Source organism: Vulpes lagopus, chromosome 23, assembly GCF_018345385.1.
Source record: "Vulpes lagopus strain Blue_001 chromosome 23, ASM1834538v1, whole genome shotgun sequence".
In the NCBI taxonomy this organism is placed as follows: domain Eukaryota; kingdom Metazoa; phylum Chordata; class Mammalia; order Carnivora; family Canidae; genus Vulpes; species Vulpes lagopus.
In genome coordinates, this window is record NC_054846.1 from 49,611,104 (window position 1) to 49,631,721 (window position 20,618).

At 48.6% G+C, this 20,618-nt stretch overlaps 1 protein-coding gene across 12 annotated transcripts in view; it reads left to right on the plus strand.

The window, feature by feature from the left end:
- Positions 1-20,618, plus strand: part of MAST2 (microtubule associated serine/threonine kinase 2) — a 217,768-nt gene that overhangs the window by 194,161 nt on the left and 2,989 nt on the right. For 8 of the 12 annotated variants that reach the window (XM_041738473.1, XM_041738474.1, XM_041738476.1 and 5 more), the window contains 17 exons: positions 3,737-3,946; positions 9,608-9,709; positions 10,748-10,880; positions 11,681-11,742; positions 12,016-12,101; positions 12,550-12,758; positions 13,778-13,916; positions 16,156-16,288; positions 17,073-17,238; positions 17,801-17,902; positions 18,165-18,287; positions 18,445-18,554; positions 18,770-18,924; positions 19,170-19,453; positions 19,562-19,638; positions 19,760-19,904; positions 20,367-20,590. In XM_041738473.1, coding sequence (XP_041594407.1) covers positions 3,737-3,946; positions 9,608-9,709; positions 10,748-10,880; positions 11,681-11,742; positions 12,016-12,101; positions 12,550-12,758; positions 13,778-13,916; positions 16,156-16,288; positions 17,073-17,238; positions 17,801-17,902; positions 18,165-18,287; positions 18,445-18,554; positions 18,770-18,924; positions 19,170-19,453; positions 19,562-19,638; positions 19,760-19,904; positions 20,367-20,590 — 2,460 coding nt within the window. Of the gene's footprint in view, positions 1-3,736; positions 3,947-9,607; positions 9,710-10,747; positions 10,881-11,680; positions 11,743-12,015; positions 12,102-12,549; positions 12,759-13,777; positions 13,917-16,155; positions 16,289-17,072; positions 17,239-17,800; positions 17,903-18,164; positions 18,288-18,444; positions 18,555-18,769; positions 18,925-19,169; positions 19,454-19,561; positions 19,905-20,366; positions 20,591-20,618 lie in introns of all 12 variants that reach the window. The other 4 variants (XM_041738478.1, XM_041738482.1, XM_041738483.1 and 1 more) reach the window with 1 other exon arrangement.

The window sequence follows — 20,618 nt, forward strand, 5'->3', positions numbered from 1 at the left end:
TAAACTACCAAAACTGAAACAGGAAGAAATAGAAAACCTGAACAGACCCACAACCAGCAAGGAAATTGAAATGGTCATCAAAAATCTCCCAATAAACAAGAGTTCAGGGCCAGATAGCCTCCCAATGGAATTTTACCAGACATTTAAAGCAAAATTAATGTTTATTGTCCTGAAACTATTTCAAAAAATAGAAATGGAAAGGGGGGATCCCTGGGTGGCGCAGCAGTTTGGCGCCTGCTTTTGGCCCAGGGCGCGATCCTGGAGACCCGGGATCGAATCCCACATCGGGCTCCCGGTGCATGGAGCCTGCTTCTCCCTCTGCCTGTGTCTCTGCCTCTCTTTCTCTCTCTGTGACCATCATAAATAAAAAATAAAAAAAAAAAAAAGAAATGGAAAGGGGTCCCTGGTGGCTCAATTAATTAAGCATTTGCCTTTGGCTCAAGTCATGATCCTGGGGTCCTGAGATTGAGCCCCACATTGAGCTCCCTGCTCAGCAGGGATTCTCCTTCCTCTCCTCTGCTTGTTCTCTCTCTTTCTCTTTCTCCCCTCCCCACCCCCAGATAAATAAACTAAAAAGAGAAATGGAAGGAAAACGTCCAAACTCTGTGAGGCCAGCATTACCTTGATCCCCAAACCAGAAAAAGACCCCACCAAAAAGAATTACAGACCAATATCCCTGGTGAACATGGATGCAAAAATTCTAACAGATACTAGCTACTGGGCTCCAAAAGTACATTAAAAAGATTATTTACCATAACCAAGTGGGATTTACTCCTAGGCTGCAAAGGGTGGTTCAACATTCACAAGACAACAGTGTGATATGGAACATTAATAAAAGAAAGGACAAAAACCATATAATTCTCTAAATAGATGTAAAAAAAAAAAGCATTTGACAAAATGCAGTATCCTTTTTTAAAAAAAAGATTTTATTAATTCATGAGAGACACACACACACAGAGAGAGAGAGAGAGAGAGGCAGAGACACAGGCAGAGAGAGAAGCAGGCTCCATGCAGGGAGCCCTATGTGGGACTCAATCCTGGGACTCCAAGATCAAACCCTGTGCTGAAAGCAGGCTCTAAACACATGCAATGCTAGAATGACAACACCTAATAAATATAAGGCTGGGTGATTAAGGAGGCCAGGGCATTTGATGTAATGAGCAATGTGCAACTGATGAAACACTAAATTCTGCCCCTGAAACTAATAATACAATATATGTTAACTAAATTGAATTTAAATAAAGTTTATTTATCATAAATTATTATTAAATTAGGAGTGTGTAGTGTTTAAAATGCACCTCACATGTTTCTTCCTCCTCCTTATATTTATATAAAGGCTATTGCAAAATATAAAATATTTTAATACATTTAAAATGTATAGTGTAGATTCATGGCAATATAGCACAAATAACTGATTTTATTTTGTTCATTGTACCTAAGCACTTGTCTTCAAAGTCTTTTGGTCTTAGTATTATGTATTTTGGTTTTATCTGTAGATTCATCTTCTTGTTCAACATCACACTTTTTCTTTTTTTCACCAAAGTTTCATCCTTCTTTAAGAGAAGTATCAGTTTCTAGAGGCGCCTTGGTGGCTTAGTTGGTTAAGGGTCTGCCTTCGGCTCAAGTCATGATCCCAGGGACCTGGGATCAAGCCCAGCACCAGGCTTCCCTGCTCCATGGGCAGTCTGCCTCTCCTTCTCTATCTGCCTTTCCCCCCGCTCATGCTTTCTTGCTCTCATTCACTCTCTCAAATAAATAAATAAAATCTTCAAAAAAAGAAATGTCAGTTTCTCTATGAGAGTATGGTTTTGTGTGTGTGTGTGTGTGTTTTTAAAGATTTTATTTATTTATTCATGAGAGACACAGAGAGAGAGAGAGAGAGAGGCAGAGACACAGGCAGAAGGAGAAGCAGGCTCCATGCAGGCAGGAAGCCCCACGTGGTACTTGATCCCCGGGACTCTAGGATCACGCCCTGGGCCGAAGGCAGGCACTAAACTGGAGGGGCCCCTGGGTGTCTTAGTCATCTGCCTTCGACTCAGGTCATGATCCCAGGGTCCTGGGATGAAGTCCCCTATCGGGCTCCCTGCTTGATGAGAAATCTGCTTCTCACACTCCCCCTGCTTGTTGCTTGCCTTCTTTCTCTCTCTGTCAAATAAATAAAAACTTAAAAAAAATAAAACTTAAAAAAATACTTATTTGAGAGAGAGAGAGAAAGCACAAGCAGGGGTAGGGACGCAGAGGGAGAGAGAACGGGAATCCCAAGCCAACTCTAAGTCAAGCGTAGAGCTAGATGCGGTCTTAATTTCGACCTGAGCTTCAAAACCAAGAGTCCGACACTTAACTGACTGGGCCACCCAGGTGTCCCATGAGGATACATACTTACAACTAAGCTGTGTATTGTATTGTGAAAGCCTTCCATGCTCTTGTTTGTCCTTGGCATATTGTCATATGTCCATTTATAGACCTTCCAAATTTCTATAGGGCATATGGATTCAAAACTCTGAGCCACTGTATAGACTGTCATGAAGGCTAAGATTTAGATGATGAATGGGAATTCTGCATCATTGGAGAAATGAAATGAAACTGTCAAACAACGCTGTCAACCAGTTATTATTTTCTTTTACAGCAAAATTGCCTTATGGCCATTTAGTTGTGCAGTAAAAATGTTTGTGGCAAAAATGCTTATGGTGAAAATATCTGAAACACACCCCCCTAAACCCAATTGGAAATCAGAAGTTGCCACCTGGTGGCAAAGCAAAGAAGACCTAGTCCTAAATAGGCAGCTAGGAACTTGTTGACTGGTGTAATTTATCACTTGGCCTAACTGTGCAGTTAGGTTCCCAAGAGGCTTCTGAGCCAGACTCCTGTTCTGCTCTGCTGAGGGTCCAGGTCCATGAGGAGGCAGGTTCACACCTTCAACAAACACTCTCTGAGCATCTGCTTCGTCCAGTTGGGCCCTAAGGTCAAGCAAGAAGATCCTGAGATAAATCAAATTCTCTCTGAATTGAAATTTGCAGAGAAGTCTTTAGAAAGCAGCAGTATTCATACAGTAGGTTTATACAATTGGGAGGGCCAGTGGCAGCACAGAGGAAAGGAAACCCTAGTTGGCCTGGAGCAATCAAAGACTTCCCAGAGGAGTGGCAGATGATGTGGGAACTGAGATTAGAAGGAATGATAGGAGTTTTCCAGGCAGGCCTGGCAGGTGAACCCACAGGGAACAGCATAAACAGGTATGAAGCAACATGCTACAGGGGGAGAGCAGCAAACACTTCCAGGTCCTCAGAGCAAATGAGCATACCATCCAAGGATTGGGCGGGGGGAGACAGATAAGGCCAGATGATAGAGGGCCCTGACTATACAGTTTATGTTTGTTTTAAAGATTTATTTATTTGCGAGAGAGAGCAGAGAGCACAGGAGCATGGGGAGGGGCAAAGGGAGAGGAAGGGAAGCAGACTCCCCACTGAGCAGAGAGCCCCATGCAGGGTTCGATCTCACAACCTGAGCCGAAACTAGGAGTTGAACCCTTAACCCACTGAACCACCTACGTGCCCCTTGACTATATTTAGACTTGACTTAAGGATGATCTTTTCATGTGTCCAGTTGTCAAGTTCCCCAAATGCAGCATCAGGAAACCAGGATCACAGAGCCAATCTTCAGGCTATTACTAGTCCAGGCTGAGCTTCCAACTGAGCTGGAACTAGAAGGAATATGTCACTTTTCCTGCTTTTATTTGCAGGCCACCGCACAAATGGAAGAGCGTCTTGCAGAATTCATTTCCTCCAACACTCCAGATAGCGTGTTGCCCTTGGCAGATGGAACCTTGAGCTTTATTCATCATCAGGTGATTGAGATGGCCCGAGACTGCCTGGATAAATCTCGGAATCGTCTCATTACATCACACTACTTCTATGAACTTCAAGAGAATTTAGAGAAACTTCTACAAGATGTGAGTATCCTTGTGCTGGAACTCTGGTAAATGCTCCATGAGGTAGTGGGTTATTTATTCCAAGCTAAGATAAAGGCATTAATGGTGTTTCCAGTCTTTTCAGCCAGTTTGTCACCTCCTTGCTCATGCAGGACCCACCCCCTTCAGTTCCTCCTCAGTCCCCTGCATTACAAGAGAAGCCTGCTTTTTTTCTGATTCCACTTATTCTACCTGAGGCTCCAACATTGGTAGTATTCATAAGTATCTTTTTTTTTTTTATTCATAAGTATCTAAGTTTATGACCCAAAGCCTAAAAGTGGCCTCAGTGACTGTGGTGGGTTCTCTTCTAGTTGGAAATACTGTTGTAAGCAGAACCTTCAGACTGGTTCTGCTCAGCCAAAGGAAAACAGACTGGGGCGTGCACTATACTTTTATCTGTTTGCTGACATTGTATTTATGTAATGAGAAGTTTGGTAGTAGGGATTTAGGTGTTTAGAGACCTGATCTTCCCCGTTGTGAAAAGTCTTCTCTGGGAGGCTAGAGATAAAGTAACCAAGAGATGGTCAAGACCAGAGTATACAGTGAGTACCTTTTTTTTTTCTTTTAAGATTTTTATTTATTTATGTTAAAGAGTGCACGCATGTGCGAGTGGCGGGGGAGGAGCAGAGGGAGAGGGAAGGAGAAAGAATCTCAAGCAGACTCTGTTCTTACTGTGAGCCTGACGTAAGCCTGACTCAATCCCATGACCCCAAGATCATGACCTGAGCCAAATCCAAGAGTCAGATGCTCAACCAACTGAGCCACCCAGGTGAGTGAGTTCCCAAGCACTGCTTCCTGCTCCAGGGTTTGCTTTCCTGTTAGCCTCTACGCTAAGGTGGTCAGTTGCCTTCCCACTCAAATCACAGTTGCCCTGTATTATACCATAAGTATAGTGGGGAGGACATGTATGCCTTCAAGCACTAGAGTGTTTCCTAATCTAGACCCCTATTACCTCCAGACATGTGACCTTGCTCTGGTATAGTACCAACTAAGCTGAGAACCCAGAGCTAATGATCAAATAGGACTTCAGTGTGTGAGTCTGGAAATTAGGAGCAGGGAGTTGTTTTGTTTTTAATTAGGAAACAGTTGAATCTAGGGAAAGATAACTAAAGATGACCATGATCATTGCTGTCAAATATTGGAAGATTTCTCGTACATAATAGGTGGCAGATGTGTGCCCTTTCCTCTCAAAGGCCTGTTAACCAAGTAGGCAAGAGTTACAATGAGGAAAGTTTTGATTTAATAGATCAAAAAGTGCTTCCTCGTACAAATTTTTTTTTTCTGATTTCAGGAGAAATACTTAAATTTGAACATTGTAGAAGTATGATTTTAGCAAACTAAATTCTCATGCAAATCCCTAGCAACTCTTTGTTTCTGTTCGAGAATAACTTTCTAACAGTGGCTAGGAATCTGGGATTGTGGCATCAGGTAAAGAATCAAGGTGGAGTGATTTCCTAGTTTGCTCCTTTATCTAAAATGACCTTCTGAAATGCTAAAGTCAGCATTTGCCCAAAACCTTCAGGCATTTTCCTGACTCATGGCCCTCTGGGAGCTGGCTATTTGGTGCAATCAAAACACTGAATATGGAGTCAGTGCATTCATCTGTTCCCTAATTTGCTAGGCCCTGGGGATGCAGAAAAATCTTCATTGCAGGTTTCAGCTCAAGAACCTCACTGTTGAATGGGGTTCAGACCCATCAACAAGTGAAAGGAACAACTATCATCTATTAAGTGTCCTGTGTACCAGACGCTACACTGAGTCCTCTGCATGAATTATCTCACTTTTGTGTATTAAAGTGATTGTGATTGATGAGCACTGAATAATAGAGGTCTGTTCTGAGGACAGAGAATATACTAACTCTTCATGGAGGGTTCGGGAAAAGTTGAGTCTTGACGAGTAGGTAGGAGTTCACCAGACCTAGGAAACAGTTTTTTGTTCTTTTTTCCTTTTTTTTTTTTTTTCTGTGAAATGTATTGTTTCCACGTTAAAAAGTTTTTTGAGGGGAAGTATTTTCTTTTTTAACCACATAATGCCCGAAGTAGACCACCATGGTAAGTCATTAACATGTGAATTTTGAATAAGCAAAAGCTACAAAGCCCAAGCTATATACAGATATCTTAGGCAATGTTTACAGACCTGTGTGCCACAAAACAAATGTAAACAGTAAATGTATCATGAGAACAATAAATAAAGGATACACAGTGACAACCACTTATGGTCCGTCTGCCCACCAGGAGCTGGCACTAGCCACTCGGAGAAGTATAAAGGAACTTGGTACATTCCAGGAATTGCAGAGACTAGTTTGGCAGGAATAGGTGAAGGATGCCTGCAGGGGGGAAAAGTTAGTAGATGAATTTGAAAAGTTAGAGCAGGAGGGCAAAGGCTGAAGTGTCTGAGGAGCTCAGATCTTATCATGAAGGCAATGGGGAAATTATTGAGTGTTTTTTTTTAAAGATTTTATTTATTTATTATTGAGAGACAGAGACAGAAAGAGGCAGAGACATAGGCAGGGAGGAGCAGGCTCCATGAGGGAAGCCTGACTTAGGCCTCCAGGATCGCGCCCTGGGCCCAAGGCAGGCACTAAACTGCTGAGCCACCCGGCCTGCCCTATTGAGCGGTTTTAATTTGGAAAATGACATGGTGAGATTTACATTTAAAATAAAACCACTATAGGTGCACCTGGGTGGCTCAGTTGGTTAAGCAGCTGCCTTTGGCTCAGGTCATGGTCCCAGGGTCCTGGGATTGAGCCCCCGCAAGGGGCTATCTGCTCAGTGGGGAGTCTGCTTCTTCCTCTCCCTCTGCCCTCCCCCTCTGCTTATGTTCTCTGTCAAATAAATTAATAAAATATTTTAATAAAGTCACTATCATTTATAGAGCACTGAGTGCATACTAGACAATACATGATCTCATTTAATTTATCTAATCTTCACAACAACACTGTAAGTAAGGTACTGTTATTCTCTAAATCTATTGTTGAAGAAACCAAAAATTTAATAGAGGTTAGGTTTGGGACACCTGGGTGGCTTAGTGGTTAAACGTCTGCCTGCAGCTCAGGGCATGATCCCAGGGTCCTGGGATTGAGTTCCGCATTGGGTTCCCCCCAGGGAGCCTGCTTCTCCCTCTGCCTGTGTCTCTGCCTCTCTCTCTCAGCATCTCCCATGAATAAATAAAATCTTTAAAAAAAGAAAAAAAAAAGGTTAGGTTAGCCCAAGGTAACCCATTTTTTGGTAGCAGAGCTAGAACCCAAACCCAGGTTTGTCTTATTCTAGAGCCTAAGATCGTGTTTTCAAACACTTATCAACAAACATTGACGTGAGTTATGTAAGAGGCACTATGCTAGTCTTGGTGCATAAGGGATAAAAAAGACACAGTCTCTCTGTTTACAAGGCTCTACAGTGTAGCTGTAGAAACAGGCAACTAATTATAAAACAACATGTGGTACCCTGTGGTATGAGCAAACAGAACATAGGAAAGGGAGCAGTTACTTCCTGTTCTCATGGGTTTGAGGGGGGTATAGGCAGAGGACTTAGATGACGGTCCACAGAGTTGATGTTAGGGCTGAATCTTTGAAGAATAAATGAGTTTTCATCAAGTGCCCAGCCTCTCTCTTCATTTCATCACCAGTTTTTTTTAATTAGTCCTTATTTGCTATTTTTCTTTCCTGTTAGGAAAGAAACAGGTTGTTAACCTGTTTACTGCTCAGCCTTCTGCCTTCTACTTTCCCTTCCCACCATCCCACTAAAACTGTTTCAGGCAAAAGTCACCAAGGAACAAACTGACCAATTGCCAAAGAGGTCCCGTGCTCTCTTTCCATCCTGATCTGTCTTCACAGCTCTACACCATGAATCCCTCTTCTGGACCTTTCTCCCTGCTTGGAGTCATGACACTGATCTCTCAAGTCTTACAGTCTTGCTGACCCTTCACAAGTTCTTTCTCTGCCCATCTCTTGAATGCTGGTGTTCAAGCTGCTTTAGGGAGCACCTCGCTGGCTCAGTTGGAAGAGTATACAACTCTTGATCTCAGGGTTGTGAGTTTGAGCCCCATGTTAGGTAATAGAGGTTAACTGCCCCCCCAGAAAATAAACCCACTTTATTTTTTTAAAGATTTATTTATTTATTTATGATAGACAGAGAGAGAGAGAGAGAGAGGCAGAGACCCAGGAGGAGAGAGAAGCAGGCTCCATGCCAGGACCCCGACATGGGACTTGATCCCGGGACTCTAGGATCACTCCCTGGGCCAAAGGCAGGCGCTAAACTGCTGAGCCACCCAGGGATCCCTAAACCCACTTTAAAGAAAAATAAATAAAAGTACTAAATGCTGGTGTCCCACAGGGCACCACTCTGTGCGTCGGTTCTCCTCTTCCGCCTTCCTTCACACTCTCCCTGGCAGCTTCATCTCCGTGTCTTCCGTTGTCATCCACACACTGAGGACGCCCTCCTGGCCTTGTCCTCCTTGTTCTTAGCTCCAGATCCATGTTGCGGGCTGCTTCACAAAAACTCCTCCACTTTTCCCAGATTGGTTAGTATTGTTTGGTTGCAAATAATAGAAAACCCATGCAGGAGTAGTATAAGCAGGAAGGGGAAGCTCATTACAATGATGAAAGAGTGGGTCTTAGAGAATTGAAGGCAGGACTGCAGCCTGGCCCTAAGGAACTGTAACCAGAAACCAGAAGCTGTGGAAAGCTCGGGAAGTGGTCGTTCTCCTCTCATGCCTTTCTGTTCTGTGCTGCTTTAGCTCAATCCCTTTGGTAGATGTGACCGGCCCTTTTCACCCGCCAGGAGATTGTATGGTTTGGTCACACAGATAGTAACAGTTGTCTTTCAATCCATTTTTAAAGTCCTAGGAGAGTCATCCACATGGGTGAGCTGCTGGAGGTGGGATGGAAGGGGCAGCCATACGATACAAATGTAGCTCCTAGACGTCATAGCAGTTTCCATAAAAAAGAAAAGGGCTCCCGGGCTGAGTGAATACCCAAGAAAGTATCTAGTATAGGTACCTCAAACTCTGCAAGTCCTCTCTACCTACCTTACCTGAACTACTTACATTCTTGTATTTATTTCATTTGTGGGTTCACCGAAATTTCCCTAAAATTGTAGTTGCAGTACCCTTCTCTTGCTGCTTCCAACCCTCAGGTCTGCTCAGTCATCTACATTGTAAATAGCCCCAAGCTGTTTCTCTCCATTCCTCCTGCCTTGATTTATGCCTTTTTCGTGCACATTAACTGCAGTAGCCTGTTAATGGATTTTCCTGCTTTAGGCTTATGCTCTTTAGTGCACTGTCCACACTACAGCCAGAGTGATCTTTCTAAAATACCTATCTGGTCGCCTCACTCCTGCTTTGAAGTCTTTCTATTCCTGACATTCTGCCTGGGGTGGGAAGTGAACAGTGAACGCTCCATTGAGAGTTGCCTCTTGAACTGGGGTCTAGATGGAGAAACAGGTAAAGCCACATGTCTCTGTGACATTCCCTAGTATCATAGAGTCCTAAAGCTCCCTCTCACAGCGCACTGGCCTTCTCCTTTTCAAAAGTCTCTGTACCACCCAATTGTTTCTCCCTAGAGCCAGCTCTGCTCAGCCCAGTCCTGCATTAGCCCAACCACACTGTGCCAGGGGATTACTTAACCAACCTTTGTCTTCTCTGCAGGCTCATGAGCGCTCAGAGAGTTCAGAAGTAGCTTTTGTGATGCAGCTGGTGAAGAAGCTGATGATTGTCATCGCCCGCCCAGCTCGACTCCTGGAATGTTTGGTGAGTGGGCTCCCAAGAGGGTCGGGAGGGGGTGGGCACATAGGGGAAGTCTCCTGCTAACAGTAAAACTGGTAGCACCACTGTCATTTCTGCTGCTGAAGTCCTTACTTGACTATGATATGCCAGCATGGGGGCCCAGAGAAGCTCCTGTGAGGAAAATGGCTGGTCCTGAGGGGTAGCAGCCTGGCCCTCTCACATCGAGCAGGGCCCAGGAGAGTGGAGGTCTGGATGGTCAGGAGCACAGGCCAGGTCGGTCAGCACAAGTCGAGTGCTTCACTTTGTCATGAGGGTGCACCTTACTGAGCACCTACTTCATACCAGTCACTGGGGGGGACACAGACATGAACAAAGCAGAGTGTCAGATCCTAAGGTGCTCCCTTTGCAGTGGAGTTAGTCTTGTAGTGCCTCGTATAGGAGGCATGGAGACCTAGAAATAATAATTATGGTCCTGCAAACAGTGTTGCCACTGAGGTGAGTCCAAGGTGCAAGAGAACAAGTCAGTGCCTCTCTGTGGGCCTTGATTTCCTCACTGAGGTCATAGAAGTGTTAGCAGGGGTTAGCCCAGGCTGTGGCACTTAGTAGGTGCCCAGTGACTGGAACCCTCATGTTTCTGTGCTCCGGATAGATAAAGAGTGCTGTGCTGTCCACATGGCTCTCCAGCCCTTAGCACATGGGGGGTGCTTGGTAAACATCTGAAGGCAGGCATGCGTACACGTGTGCGCTTATGTGTGACAATACCATCTGGCTCACAGGAGCTCTGGACCAGATGAATAGGTTGAGCCATCTTGAAACCAAAAAGTCTGGTTCTTATTGTCAGGAAGACAGCCTATGCTTAGGAGGTCTGATCTGGAGCTGACCTGGAAGACAACTTTGTCCCCATTCTTACGATCCCCGATTCATGATGCTTCTGGGTGCTTGGTGGCAAGTGTCCCATCATAAAGAAAAAGTCTTGTTCATCCTCCTGAGTATGTGCTGTGAAAATCAAAGAGGCGTTCACTTGTAGCCCTCACCACTCACTGCCTCCCTTTCCTGGCACAGGAGTTTGACCCGGAAGAGTTCTACCACCTGTTGGAAGCAGCCGAGGGCCATGCCAAAGAGGGACAAGGGATTAAATGTGACATTCCCCGCTACATCGTTAGTCAGCTGGGCCTCACACGGGATCCGCTGGAGGGTGAGCATACTCCCTGGTGGCTACAGACGTGCCGTAGCCAACAAGCTCTAACCACGGGAAGGCCACTAGAAGAAGAGGCTTAGACTGGACATGGACACGATGCAGAGGCCTCAGGGCCATCAAAGGAACCCAGTGTTCTCTGTCACAGTGCAGCCCCTCCTTCACATTGGTTCACATCCGCCTGGTGTGACCCAACCTGAACTGCCATGGGCCCAGCTGGGTTGGATTGAGAGCCTAATGTCAGAAGAGGTCAACAGCAAAGGACTGCAATTACATTTTCAAAAATGATCACCTCCTCTGCCTTTTTACCTCCTCTTGAGCCCCCTTACCAGTCTTCCTGTGACTCTGGTGTGGTCCTGACCCAGGGCTTCAGCAGATATCTCCATTCACACTATGCCCCTGTGGAGCGTGGGCTTCTAAGTCACTGGTCTCTAGTCATCCTGCTCCTGCTTCCCTGCTTCCCAACCTCAACGGTGAAGCAGGATGGGGACCAGTAGCCCAACCTTGGGCCCTGTTTTCCAGGAATTGTCCTAAATTTGAGGGAAGCTTTTTAGAATTTGCCAGACCTTGTGAATGGCACTGGACTTCTAGAGATAGGAGTGGCAATGTAATTTGGGAAACAAGTCCAAAAGCTGTGACTGCTCTGAGGATAGAACCACAGGACTGTACCTGCACCCCAGACTGATGCAGGAAATATTAATGCCTACCTTGCATGCACCTGTCATGTGATGTGAGTGGACTGCTGAGATGCCTGACATTGCTGCGCACACCTTTCTCTTCTGCCCTTGCTTTATTTCTAGAAATGGCCCAGTTGAGCAGCTATGACAGTCCTGACACTCCAGAGACGGATGATTCGGTTGAGGTAAAGATCTTGAGCTTCTGCCCCAATCCTGGAGGCTGGGCCCTATAGACCAAAGGACCACGAGTCCTATTTGAAAGGATGTGTGAAGGTGGGGGGGAGGAATGGGTGGTAGCACCTACTATCTCAGAAGTCATTCAGCTCCTGCATTGGGAAGAATGGGTGGGGGCTGCAGCGGGACTAGGTGCTGACTTCCCCAGCATGTGGGCTCTGGCTTCCCCAGCACGTGGGCTCTAAGAAGCACGCTTGCCTCTTGCCTTTGCTCTTGTCTTCCAGGGCCGTGGGGCATCTGTGACATCTAAAAGGACGCCCTCTGAGGAGGACTTCGAAACTATTAAACTCATCAGCAATGGCGCCTATGGGTAAAGGCAGGGCTTGGGGTGTAGCCAGGATTGGAGCTAAGTCAGCCCTTGGGCTCTTCCTTCTAGAAGTGTAGGATACCTGATCCTCTGGGCAGCACATGCTCAGGATAGACCCTCTCCGTCCCCAGAGCCTCCTGGAGAGACAGGAGTTCGGTCCTCTGACATCTGAGCATTGTTCCTTTCTTGACAAGGTCCTCACTCCTCTTGGTAGCACTCCTCCTCTCCCTGAGCTCTGGGGGAGAACTGAACTGTGTCCTCAGGATTAGTGTGTTGGGAAATTGAAGAGCTCTGTGGGCAGGGGCCCAGATCCTTCTCATCGATAAGCACACACCTGTTCCTTTGGTCTGCGCATTTATAGGGTGTGATTGGACACCCCAGCTCTGGGTGGTGGGGAGCACAGCCCAGGTGCTGAGGGTCCATGGGAGATGGGATGGACTGTGTTTCCCAGGGCTGTATTCCTGGTGCGGCATAAGTCCACCCGGCAGCGCTTTGCCATGAAGAAGGTCAACAAGCAGAACTTGATCCTTCGGAACCAGATCCAGCAGGCCTTTGTGGAGCGTGACATATTGACCTTTGCTGAGAACCCCTTTGTGGTCAGCATGTTCTGCTCCTTTGAGACCAAGCGCCACCTGTGCATGGTGATGGAGTATGTTGAAGGTACTGTGGGAAAGGTGGCCTGGCAGGGAGACCAAGGCACAATGTGAGGCTTAGCCCTGAGCTATGACCAACAGCTTTGTATAGGAGTAAAGTTTCAGGGCCCAGCTTCCCAATCTCTCTTTGGCATTGGTTTCTGCCTTAGGATCTCAGAGACCATTTGGCCACGGTGGGCACAAGGCTCCCTGCCCCTCACAGGGAGAGGCTTCTGGAATAGTAGCTGCCATGAGGCTGCCCATGTCAGGTGCAAAGACAGGCTTTCTGGGACAAGATGTATCAGCCCAACAGCTGTAGAATCCTGCACCCCAAAGCCTGGATGGTCTCTACTGCTGGCGCCAGGCAGGAACAAAGGAGATAGCAGGCCACACAAGCCCAGGGTTGCATGCTGGGAGGACTGCAAATGGACCCTCAGAAAAAAGAAATGCCATTTCCCTGACTAATGGCTTGTGAAGGGGACACCCCTTAAGGCCACACAGAAGCTCTGGGGATGGAGTAGAAGAGCATAGTGGGGCACCTGGGGGGAGAGATGGCAGCTGCGTACAGCTTCCAAAGACACTTTGCTTAAGTCTTAAAGTTGAAACTGAACAACACTCTCCTTTTAATTCAGAGAGTACGTGCTGGAGGTTCACAAGGTTACCTTGTTCAAAAACCAAAGGCTAGTCAACAGGAAGGACATAAGTGGACAAAATGCTGAAGTCTCAGTCAGATGTGTTCATTATATACAGGACTTCCACCCTAAAATAACTTTGCTCTACCCCTGCAAGTCCCCTGACAGGCATGGAGGCCAGATTCCTACCCTCTGGCCTGAACAGTGGCCTTGACAGCCATTGGCAGATTCACCTCCTGCCGACTCCTCTCCACACTCTGCACCCAGACCAGCAGCATAAGAACTAGATTCCCAGTCTCTAGCACCAGGGTGTTCCATGAGGCTCTCTCTTCTAGGGCCTCGGAGACTATAAGCCTGAGACAATCCTGAGTCGGGAACTCGATCCTTCCTTCATACTGTTCTGGGCTTGTTACAGGAGGAGACTGTGCCACTCTGCTGAAGAACATTGGGGCCCTGCCCGTGGACATGGTGCGTCTGTACTTTGCGGAAACCGTGCTAGCCCTGGAATACTTACACAACTACGGCATCGTGCACCGTGACCTCAAGCCTGACAAGTACGCCCCCTCTCTGGGTCCCTTGTCCAAGGTTTCCCTCTTGGGTCTCTATAGATAAATGGGGGCAGACATAGCATGTTTGGATTTATCCCAGAATGGCTGCCAGAAAACAGTGCTAATGTGGGTCTCTATCTAGGCCTACTACTCTAGCGCCTGATCATCCCAAATGCAAAGACCATTGCTAGCCATTCTGGCAGTGGCATCATAAGACCTGTAAGAGTCATGTAAGAGTCACTTAGGAGCTCATCTAAGGGAACGAAGCAGGAACAGAAGAATCGGCATCTAGGAGAATGGCCGAGCAAGTGTTCTGACATTTACTGACCTCTCTGGGCCAAGTGCTATAATCTGGGTTGTCTTTTTTTAAAAAAAGATTTATTTATCATGAGAGACACAGAGAGAAGGCGGAGACACAGGCAGAGGGAGAAGCAGGCTCCCCTTAGGGAGCCCGATGTGGAACTCGATCCCAGATCCTGGGATCACACCCTGAGCCGGAGGCAGATGCTCAACCACTGAGCCACCCAGGCGTCCCTATAATCTGGGTTGTAAAATAATCCCTGACCTATAGAACTTTAGTATGGGAAACAGAAATATCTGCATATAGGCTACTTCTCAGAAGGCATTGGTCAGATGGGAAAAGATGAGAGGAGCTTTCCAAAGCAGGGTTTGCAAAAGGTGCACAAGTATCAGAAAATGTGATCCAGGGACTACAGTACAGTATCCGGAGACTGAGATTGTTAATTGGTCAGAGTAGTAAGAGGTAAGGCTAGAGAGAGAGGCAGGGATTGGGTTATCAAGAGTCATTTTGTAAAGTAGGATTTATTTTTTTTTAAAGGTTTTATTTATTTATTCATAGAGATGCAGAGAGAGAGGCAGAGACACAGGCAGAGGGAGAAGCAGGCTCCATGCAGAGAGCCTGATGTGGGACACGATCCAGGGTCTCCAGATCACGCCCTGGGCTGCAGGCGGCGCTAAACCGCTGCGCCACGGGGGCTGCCCTATTTATTTATTTTTTAAAGTGGGTTTTATTTTAAAGGGTCCTAGCAAGTCTTCAGAGGGCCTGTTAGCCAAAAGTATATGATAGAATGGCACACTCAGATTATGGTTTAAGTTTAGAAAGAGCACTCTGCCAGCGGGAAGATGGTGAAGCTGTTGCAGTAGACCAAGCCCAAACCAACTGTGCCTGCAGGATGCGGAAGAGAGGGGATACTGTTAGGAAGTAGAAAGGAAACCGACAGGTAGGGGTGAGGTAGGAGAGAAGAAGGGAGCAGGAGTGGGGGATATCTTCCAGATTCCCCGTCAGGACTAGTGCATGGGGATAAGCCTCTGTTGTGGAAAATGGCTTTGACACTAGACAGACCTGAGTTCAGATGACCACTTGTTAATTCCTTGAGCTTGGATCCGTTAATCAAACCTCAGAGCCTCCTGTCCTTACCTTTAAAATGGGGATAATAGTACCTATTTTGTTGTGTTAGTTACTCTGTTTTAAGACGTTTCAGGAGCCAGAATATCTTTATAAATAATCAATAAAGTACTTTTCACAGAGCTCAGAGATAAAAATCATTTTCTGTGGAGAGGACCAGTTAGGTATGACTCTGTTTGGAAGGGTTGAGTTCACGGTGCTTGTAAGACATCTGGGCTGTTAGTGGGCACAGAGCTCATAAAAGAAGTTAGATGCTGTTTGGGAATCCTAGAATAAAGGGGCAGTCGGGTGAAGCCCTTGTCATGAAATGAAATGACTCAGGGTGAATATGTGACAGGAGAAGAAAGAGACCATTTTCTGTGAGATCCTCTCTCAGTTTCTCCCAGCCAACCCTTCTAGAAAACCACCTGTGGATATAGAACAAGATTATGGGCCCCTCTCCCCTCACCCTGAGCTAGGTACTGTAGACACCCAGGGAGGAGAGGGGCCTAGGTGTGGCTGCAGCCTTGGAATGAGCCTGATTGCTCTGTGGACAAAGTGTCCCCAGCTGGCTGGTCCCTGTTCCCAGTCCAGAATACAGCTGAGGGTAGTAAACATTGATGAGTTGGGGGAATGGGCAAAAGGCAGGCTGGCTGTTCATGCAGAATGCAGTCCTCACGAAGCCAGAGATATTTTTTCTTTCATAGCTGCCGGTCTCCCTGCTGAAGCTACCCTGTTATGCCCTATGGGAGCCTGTAGAAGGCTGAGTGGCACAATTTGACATATGCTAAAATCAGTACTCCAGGAAATAACCCCATACTTGTGTGTCTGATTTCCCAGCCTCCTGATTACATCCATGGGGCACATCAAGCTTACTGACTTTGGCCTTTCTAAAATTGGCCTCATGAGCCTGACCACAAACTTGTACGAGGGCCACATTGAAAAGGATGCCCGGGAGTTCCTGGACAAGCAGGTGAGGAGGGATGGTTGAGACCTTGGGGGTTGAGTTTCAGACTTGAGAATAAGGGTGAGGGGCCACACGTTTATTACTCTGTAGCTAGATGTTAAGATGGGAATTCCTATCTTTTCCACCTTTTGGTTCCAAGGAGGCACTGAGATAGGTAGGATGTTTGGTAAATGGGGTGGGCCACAAGAATCATATGGATATAAATCCAAAATCATCTCCTTCCTCAGGGTTTGGGGAAAATAGGTCATATAACCATTGTTACTCTCAGAGACTAACAAGAGATTAGTCCTGAACCTCCTGGCCTCAGGCAGGGGCAAGGCTCTTCTGAAGCCTGTTGTTCTTGGAACACAGCTCCAAGTTTCCACTGGGTTGTGGCCAAGCTTCCTGAGAGTAGCCTCTGGATGTTCCCTGATTTGACAGTTCAGTTGGTGACTGTTTGCAAGTCCCTGTCATAGTCCTGTGACTGTAGGATCTGTCCTTTGAGAGACTGGAGGGCTGAGGCCAGGTGTGGGAACTTGATGCCACAAAGAGATGTTGAGGGCTCAGGGAGTGGTTGTTCCAGGATAGAATTACATGTTTTGGTTCATTAGAAAATACATAAACTACCCCCAACCAACAGTTCCAACTCTGATACCATGGGTTCCTATTGATCTTGCTCTTTACCCAAAGTAAGCTGAGTCTTCATTCAGAGACTTTTCTTCTCCAGAGGTGGGAATATCCCCACCCCTTCGGCTGTCACGCCAGTGTGCTGCCTCAGTATGCTGAGCCAGCCTGGCTTCTCTGTGCCCAGGTATGCGGGACCCCGGAGTACATTGCACCTGAGGTGATCCTGCGTCAGGGCTATGGGAAGCCAGTGGACTGGTGGGCCATGGGCATAATCCTGTATGAGTTCCTGGTGGGTTGCGTCCCTTTCTTTGGAGATACTCCGGAAGAGCTCTTTGGGCAAGTGATCAGTGGTAGGTATCATCACCCTGGCACACTGGGGAGACAGAGTCTGGATCCACAAATATGATTTATGCATGCACCTGTGAGGCTTATGAGTTCTTGTTCTGAATTGTGTATGCTTGCCCCTTAGATGTGTGCATGTGTATGTACAAGTGTACTCTGTCACCCAGGGCTTGTTCTGTTTGTGTTCATGTCTCTCCCATATGGACATGAATGTGCCTGTGGGGTGTGGGTGTGTGTGTGTGTGTGTGTGTGGCCTATGAGTATACGTTTGTGGTTGTGTGAGGGTACTAGTGTCTAAAGCGTAAAGCCAGGCTAAGCTAGAGCTTCAGGACGGGAAGGCCTGGATCCCAGGGCTGCCCATGGGGGAGGGTGTGTAGACCCCCTAGGAGGTCAGGACTCTATAGAACTTAAGGAGTTGGTCCCAGGCAAGGCTTTCAGGGGCTCTAGGGCCCTCTAGGCCTCTCTCCCCATATCTTATCCTGGGACCCTCCTCTTTATCTCCCCACTCCACCTGCAGCCTCAGAGGCCCCCCTCTAACCCACTCCTTCCCTCTTACCCCCAACTCTTCAGATGAGATTGTGTGGCCTGAGGGGGATGATGCACTGCCACCAGATGCCCAGGACCTCACATCTAAACTGCTCCACCAGAACCCTCTGGAGAGACTGGGGACAGGTAAGACAGGCCCCACTGACCTTTCTCATAACTTGGAAGAGGGAAGAGGGAGATTGAGTCCATGTATCTGGGAAGCTGGGGCTTCAGGTGTGGACAGCGTGTCTGATCCTGAGACCGCCTTGCTCCTGTGGGCACAAGAAGAAAGGTGCTGGAGCTGAGGCCTCAGGCCTGGCCTCTTGAGGTCTCGGCTCTCACTGGACTTGCTGGCCTGGACTCCACGCAGCTCACCCCGAGCCCTTGCCCACACCCTTCCTGTCTACAGGCAGTGCCACTGAGGTGAAGCAGCACTCATTCTTTACTGGTCTGGACTGGACAGGACTTCTTCGCCAGAAGGCTGAATTTATTCCTCAACTGGAATCAGAAGATGACACCAGCTACTTTGACAGTAAGGCCACTGGTGGGACAGGGAGGAGTGGGGATCCTACCTGTCTGCCCAGAAATACCTGTGCCCCTGAACTTGGCATCAGGAGCAAGGTCTGATAAGGGTCCTAAGGAGGCACCCTAGGGGCTCTGAGGGTACCTGTCCTGCGTGTCTGACCCAGCCCGCTCAGAGCGCTACCAGCACGTGGACTCTGAGGACGAGGACGAAGCGAGTGAGGATGGCTGCCTGGAGATCCGCCAGTTCTCCTCGTGCTCTCCGAGGTTCAGTAAGGTGCGACAGAGCAGGCACAGGCTGGGGCTGCTGGGAGGAGCAGGGGATGGGGCCGGACCTGCAAATGAGATACCCAGACGCCCTTCCGGCCTGACAGGCCCTGAAGGGTCACCTGGTATGGAAGAGGGAAGGGGAGAACTGGTTCCAGTTCCTGGGTGTCAGAAGGGAGGTGTGGCCTTTGGGGCCTGTCCCCAGCACAGACCCTGTGCCTACAGGTGTATAGTAGCATGGAGCGGCTCTCACTGCTCGAGGAGTGCCGGGCTCCAGCCCCCACCAAGCGCAGCCTGAGCGAGGAGAAGGACGACCGCTCTGATGGCCTGGCAGGGCTGAAGGGCCGAGACCGGAGCTGGGTGATTGGCTCCCCTGAGATGTGAGCACCCAGAGCTCACCCTGGGTGGGCAGCCCAGCCGTCCCATCCATCGGTTGTTATAGATCGGGGGTGGGATTTGGATGCGGGCGGAGTACTGGTGGCAGTGAGGGGGCATCACAGCATGACTTCAGAGGAATGTCTGAGGAAAAAGGTTCTGTGACTTATAACCCTTGTGACCCCTTATGGGAGCCTAGGCTGGAGGAGGGAAACTGCCTGTGTCTCACCCTGGGCCTCGTGTCTCTCAGATTGCGGAAGCGGCTGTCAGTGTCTGAGTCCTCTCACACGGAGAGTGATTCAAGCCCTCCACTGACGGTGCGACGCCGCTGCTCAGGCCTCCTGGATGCCCCTCGCTTCCCTGAGGGCCCTGATGAGGCCAGCAGCACCCCCAGGAGACAGCAGCAGGAGGGTACATGGCTTCTGACACCCCCTTCTGGAGAAGGGGTATCTGGGCCCGTCCCCGAACGGACAGTGGAGCGGCGGCTGAAGCTAGACGAGGAGCCCATTGGCCAGAGCTCCGGTTCCAGCCCAGGTGTGGCCCCGCAGGTGGCCCGAGGGCCTGAAATGGAGGATACGGCAGGCAGGCAGGGTGGGGAGGCTCAGCTGCATAGCATGGTTCATTGCTCCCTTGGGCCCACAGCTGTGGAGACCCGAGGAAGCCGTGGGACCCCACAGCCGACCGAGGGAGCGGCGGCCAAGGCCATCAGTGACCTGGCGGTACGCAGGGCCCGCCACCGGCTGCTCTCCGGGGACTCTGTGGAAAAGCGCACCACTCGCCCCATCAACAAAGTGATCAAGTCTGCCTCAGCCACAACCCTGTCCCTCCTCATCCCTGCAGGTAGGGCCCCCAGGGAACTCAGCTAAAGCTCGCAGGAGGGGCCTTGGAATCTCCGTGGGCCTGCGGCAGGAGTCTGGGCATTGTGTATTGAGGAGCGGGTATCCGGGAGACTGTGTCACTGCGCCCCCTGGTTGTGAGGCCAGAGGTCTGTAAAGCTGTGCCTTGTGCCTTGATGTCGGGTGGCGTGTGCATGTGCCACAGGCAGGATGGCGCTGGGTAACGAGCGCAAATTCTGAGGCAGCTTACATTCGGATCCTGGTTCCGTCACCAAGTGGCTCTTTGACAAAATTACTTGACCTCTGAGCTTTGAGTTCCTCATCCAAACAGTAGTGGTAGCTCATGGGGTCATGGCGATGTCTGAACATGGACGAAGAACATCTGTGGCCCCTGATAGATGCAAGTATGCGCTCTGCTAGCTGCGATCGCCTCCTGGGGAGGGTCTGCGCATGTGAGGAGCTCTGCTGCTCTAAGTCAGCAGGGAGCGCATCCTTGGGCTCGGGCTCTGCCTGTGACCACAGTGGCCTGGGGTCAGTGGCCCTGGGTGGGGCTGGGAGTACAGCCAGGCTCAGGTCCTCTGGCCTGCTCAGTCTTGTCTTTCCTTCTCCAGAACACACCTGCTCTCCACTGGCCAGCCCCATGTCCCCACATTCCCAGTCATCCAATCCATCATCCAGGGACTCTTCTCCAAGCAGGGACTTCTTGCCAGCCCTCAGCAGCTCGAGGCCCCCCATCATCATCCACCGAGCTGGCAAGAAGTATGGCTTTACCCTGCGAGCCATCCGTGTCTACATGGGTGACTCGGACGTCTACACTGTGCACCACATGGTGTGGGTATGTCTGGCCATCGAGACCTGTTGTC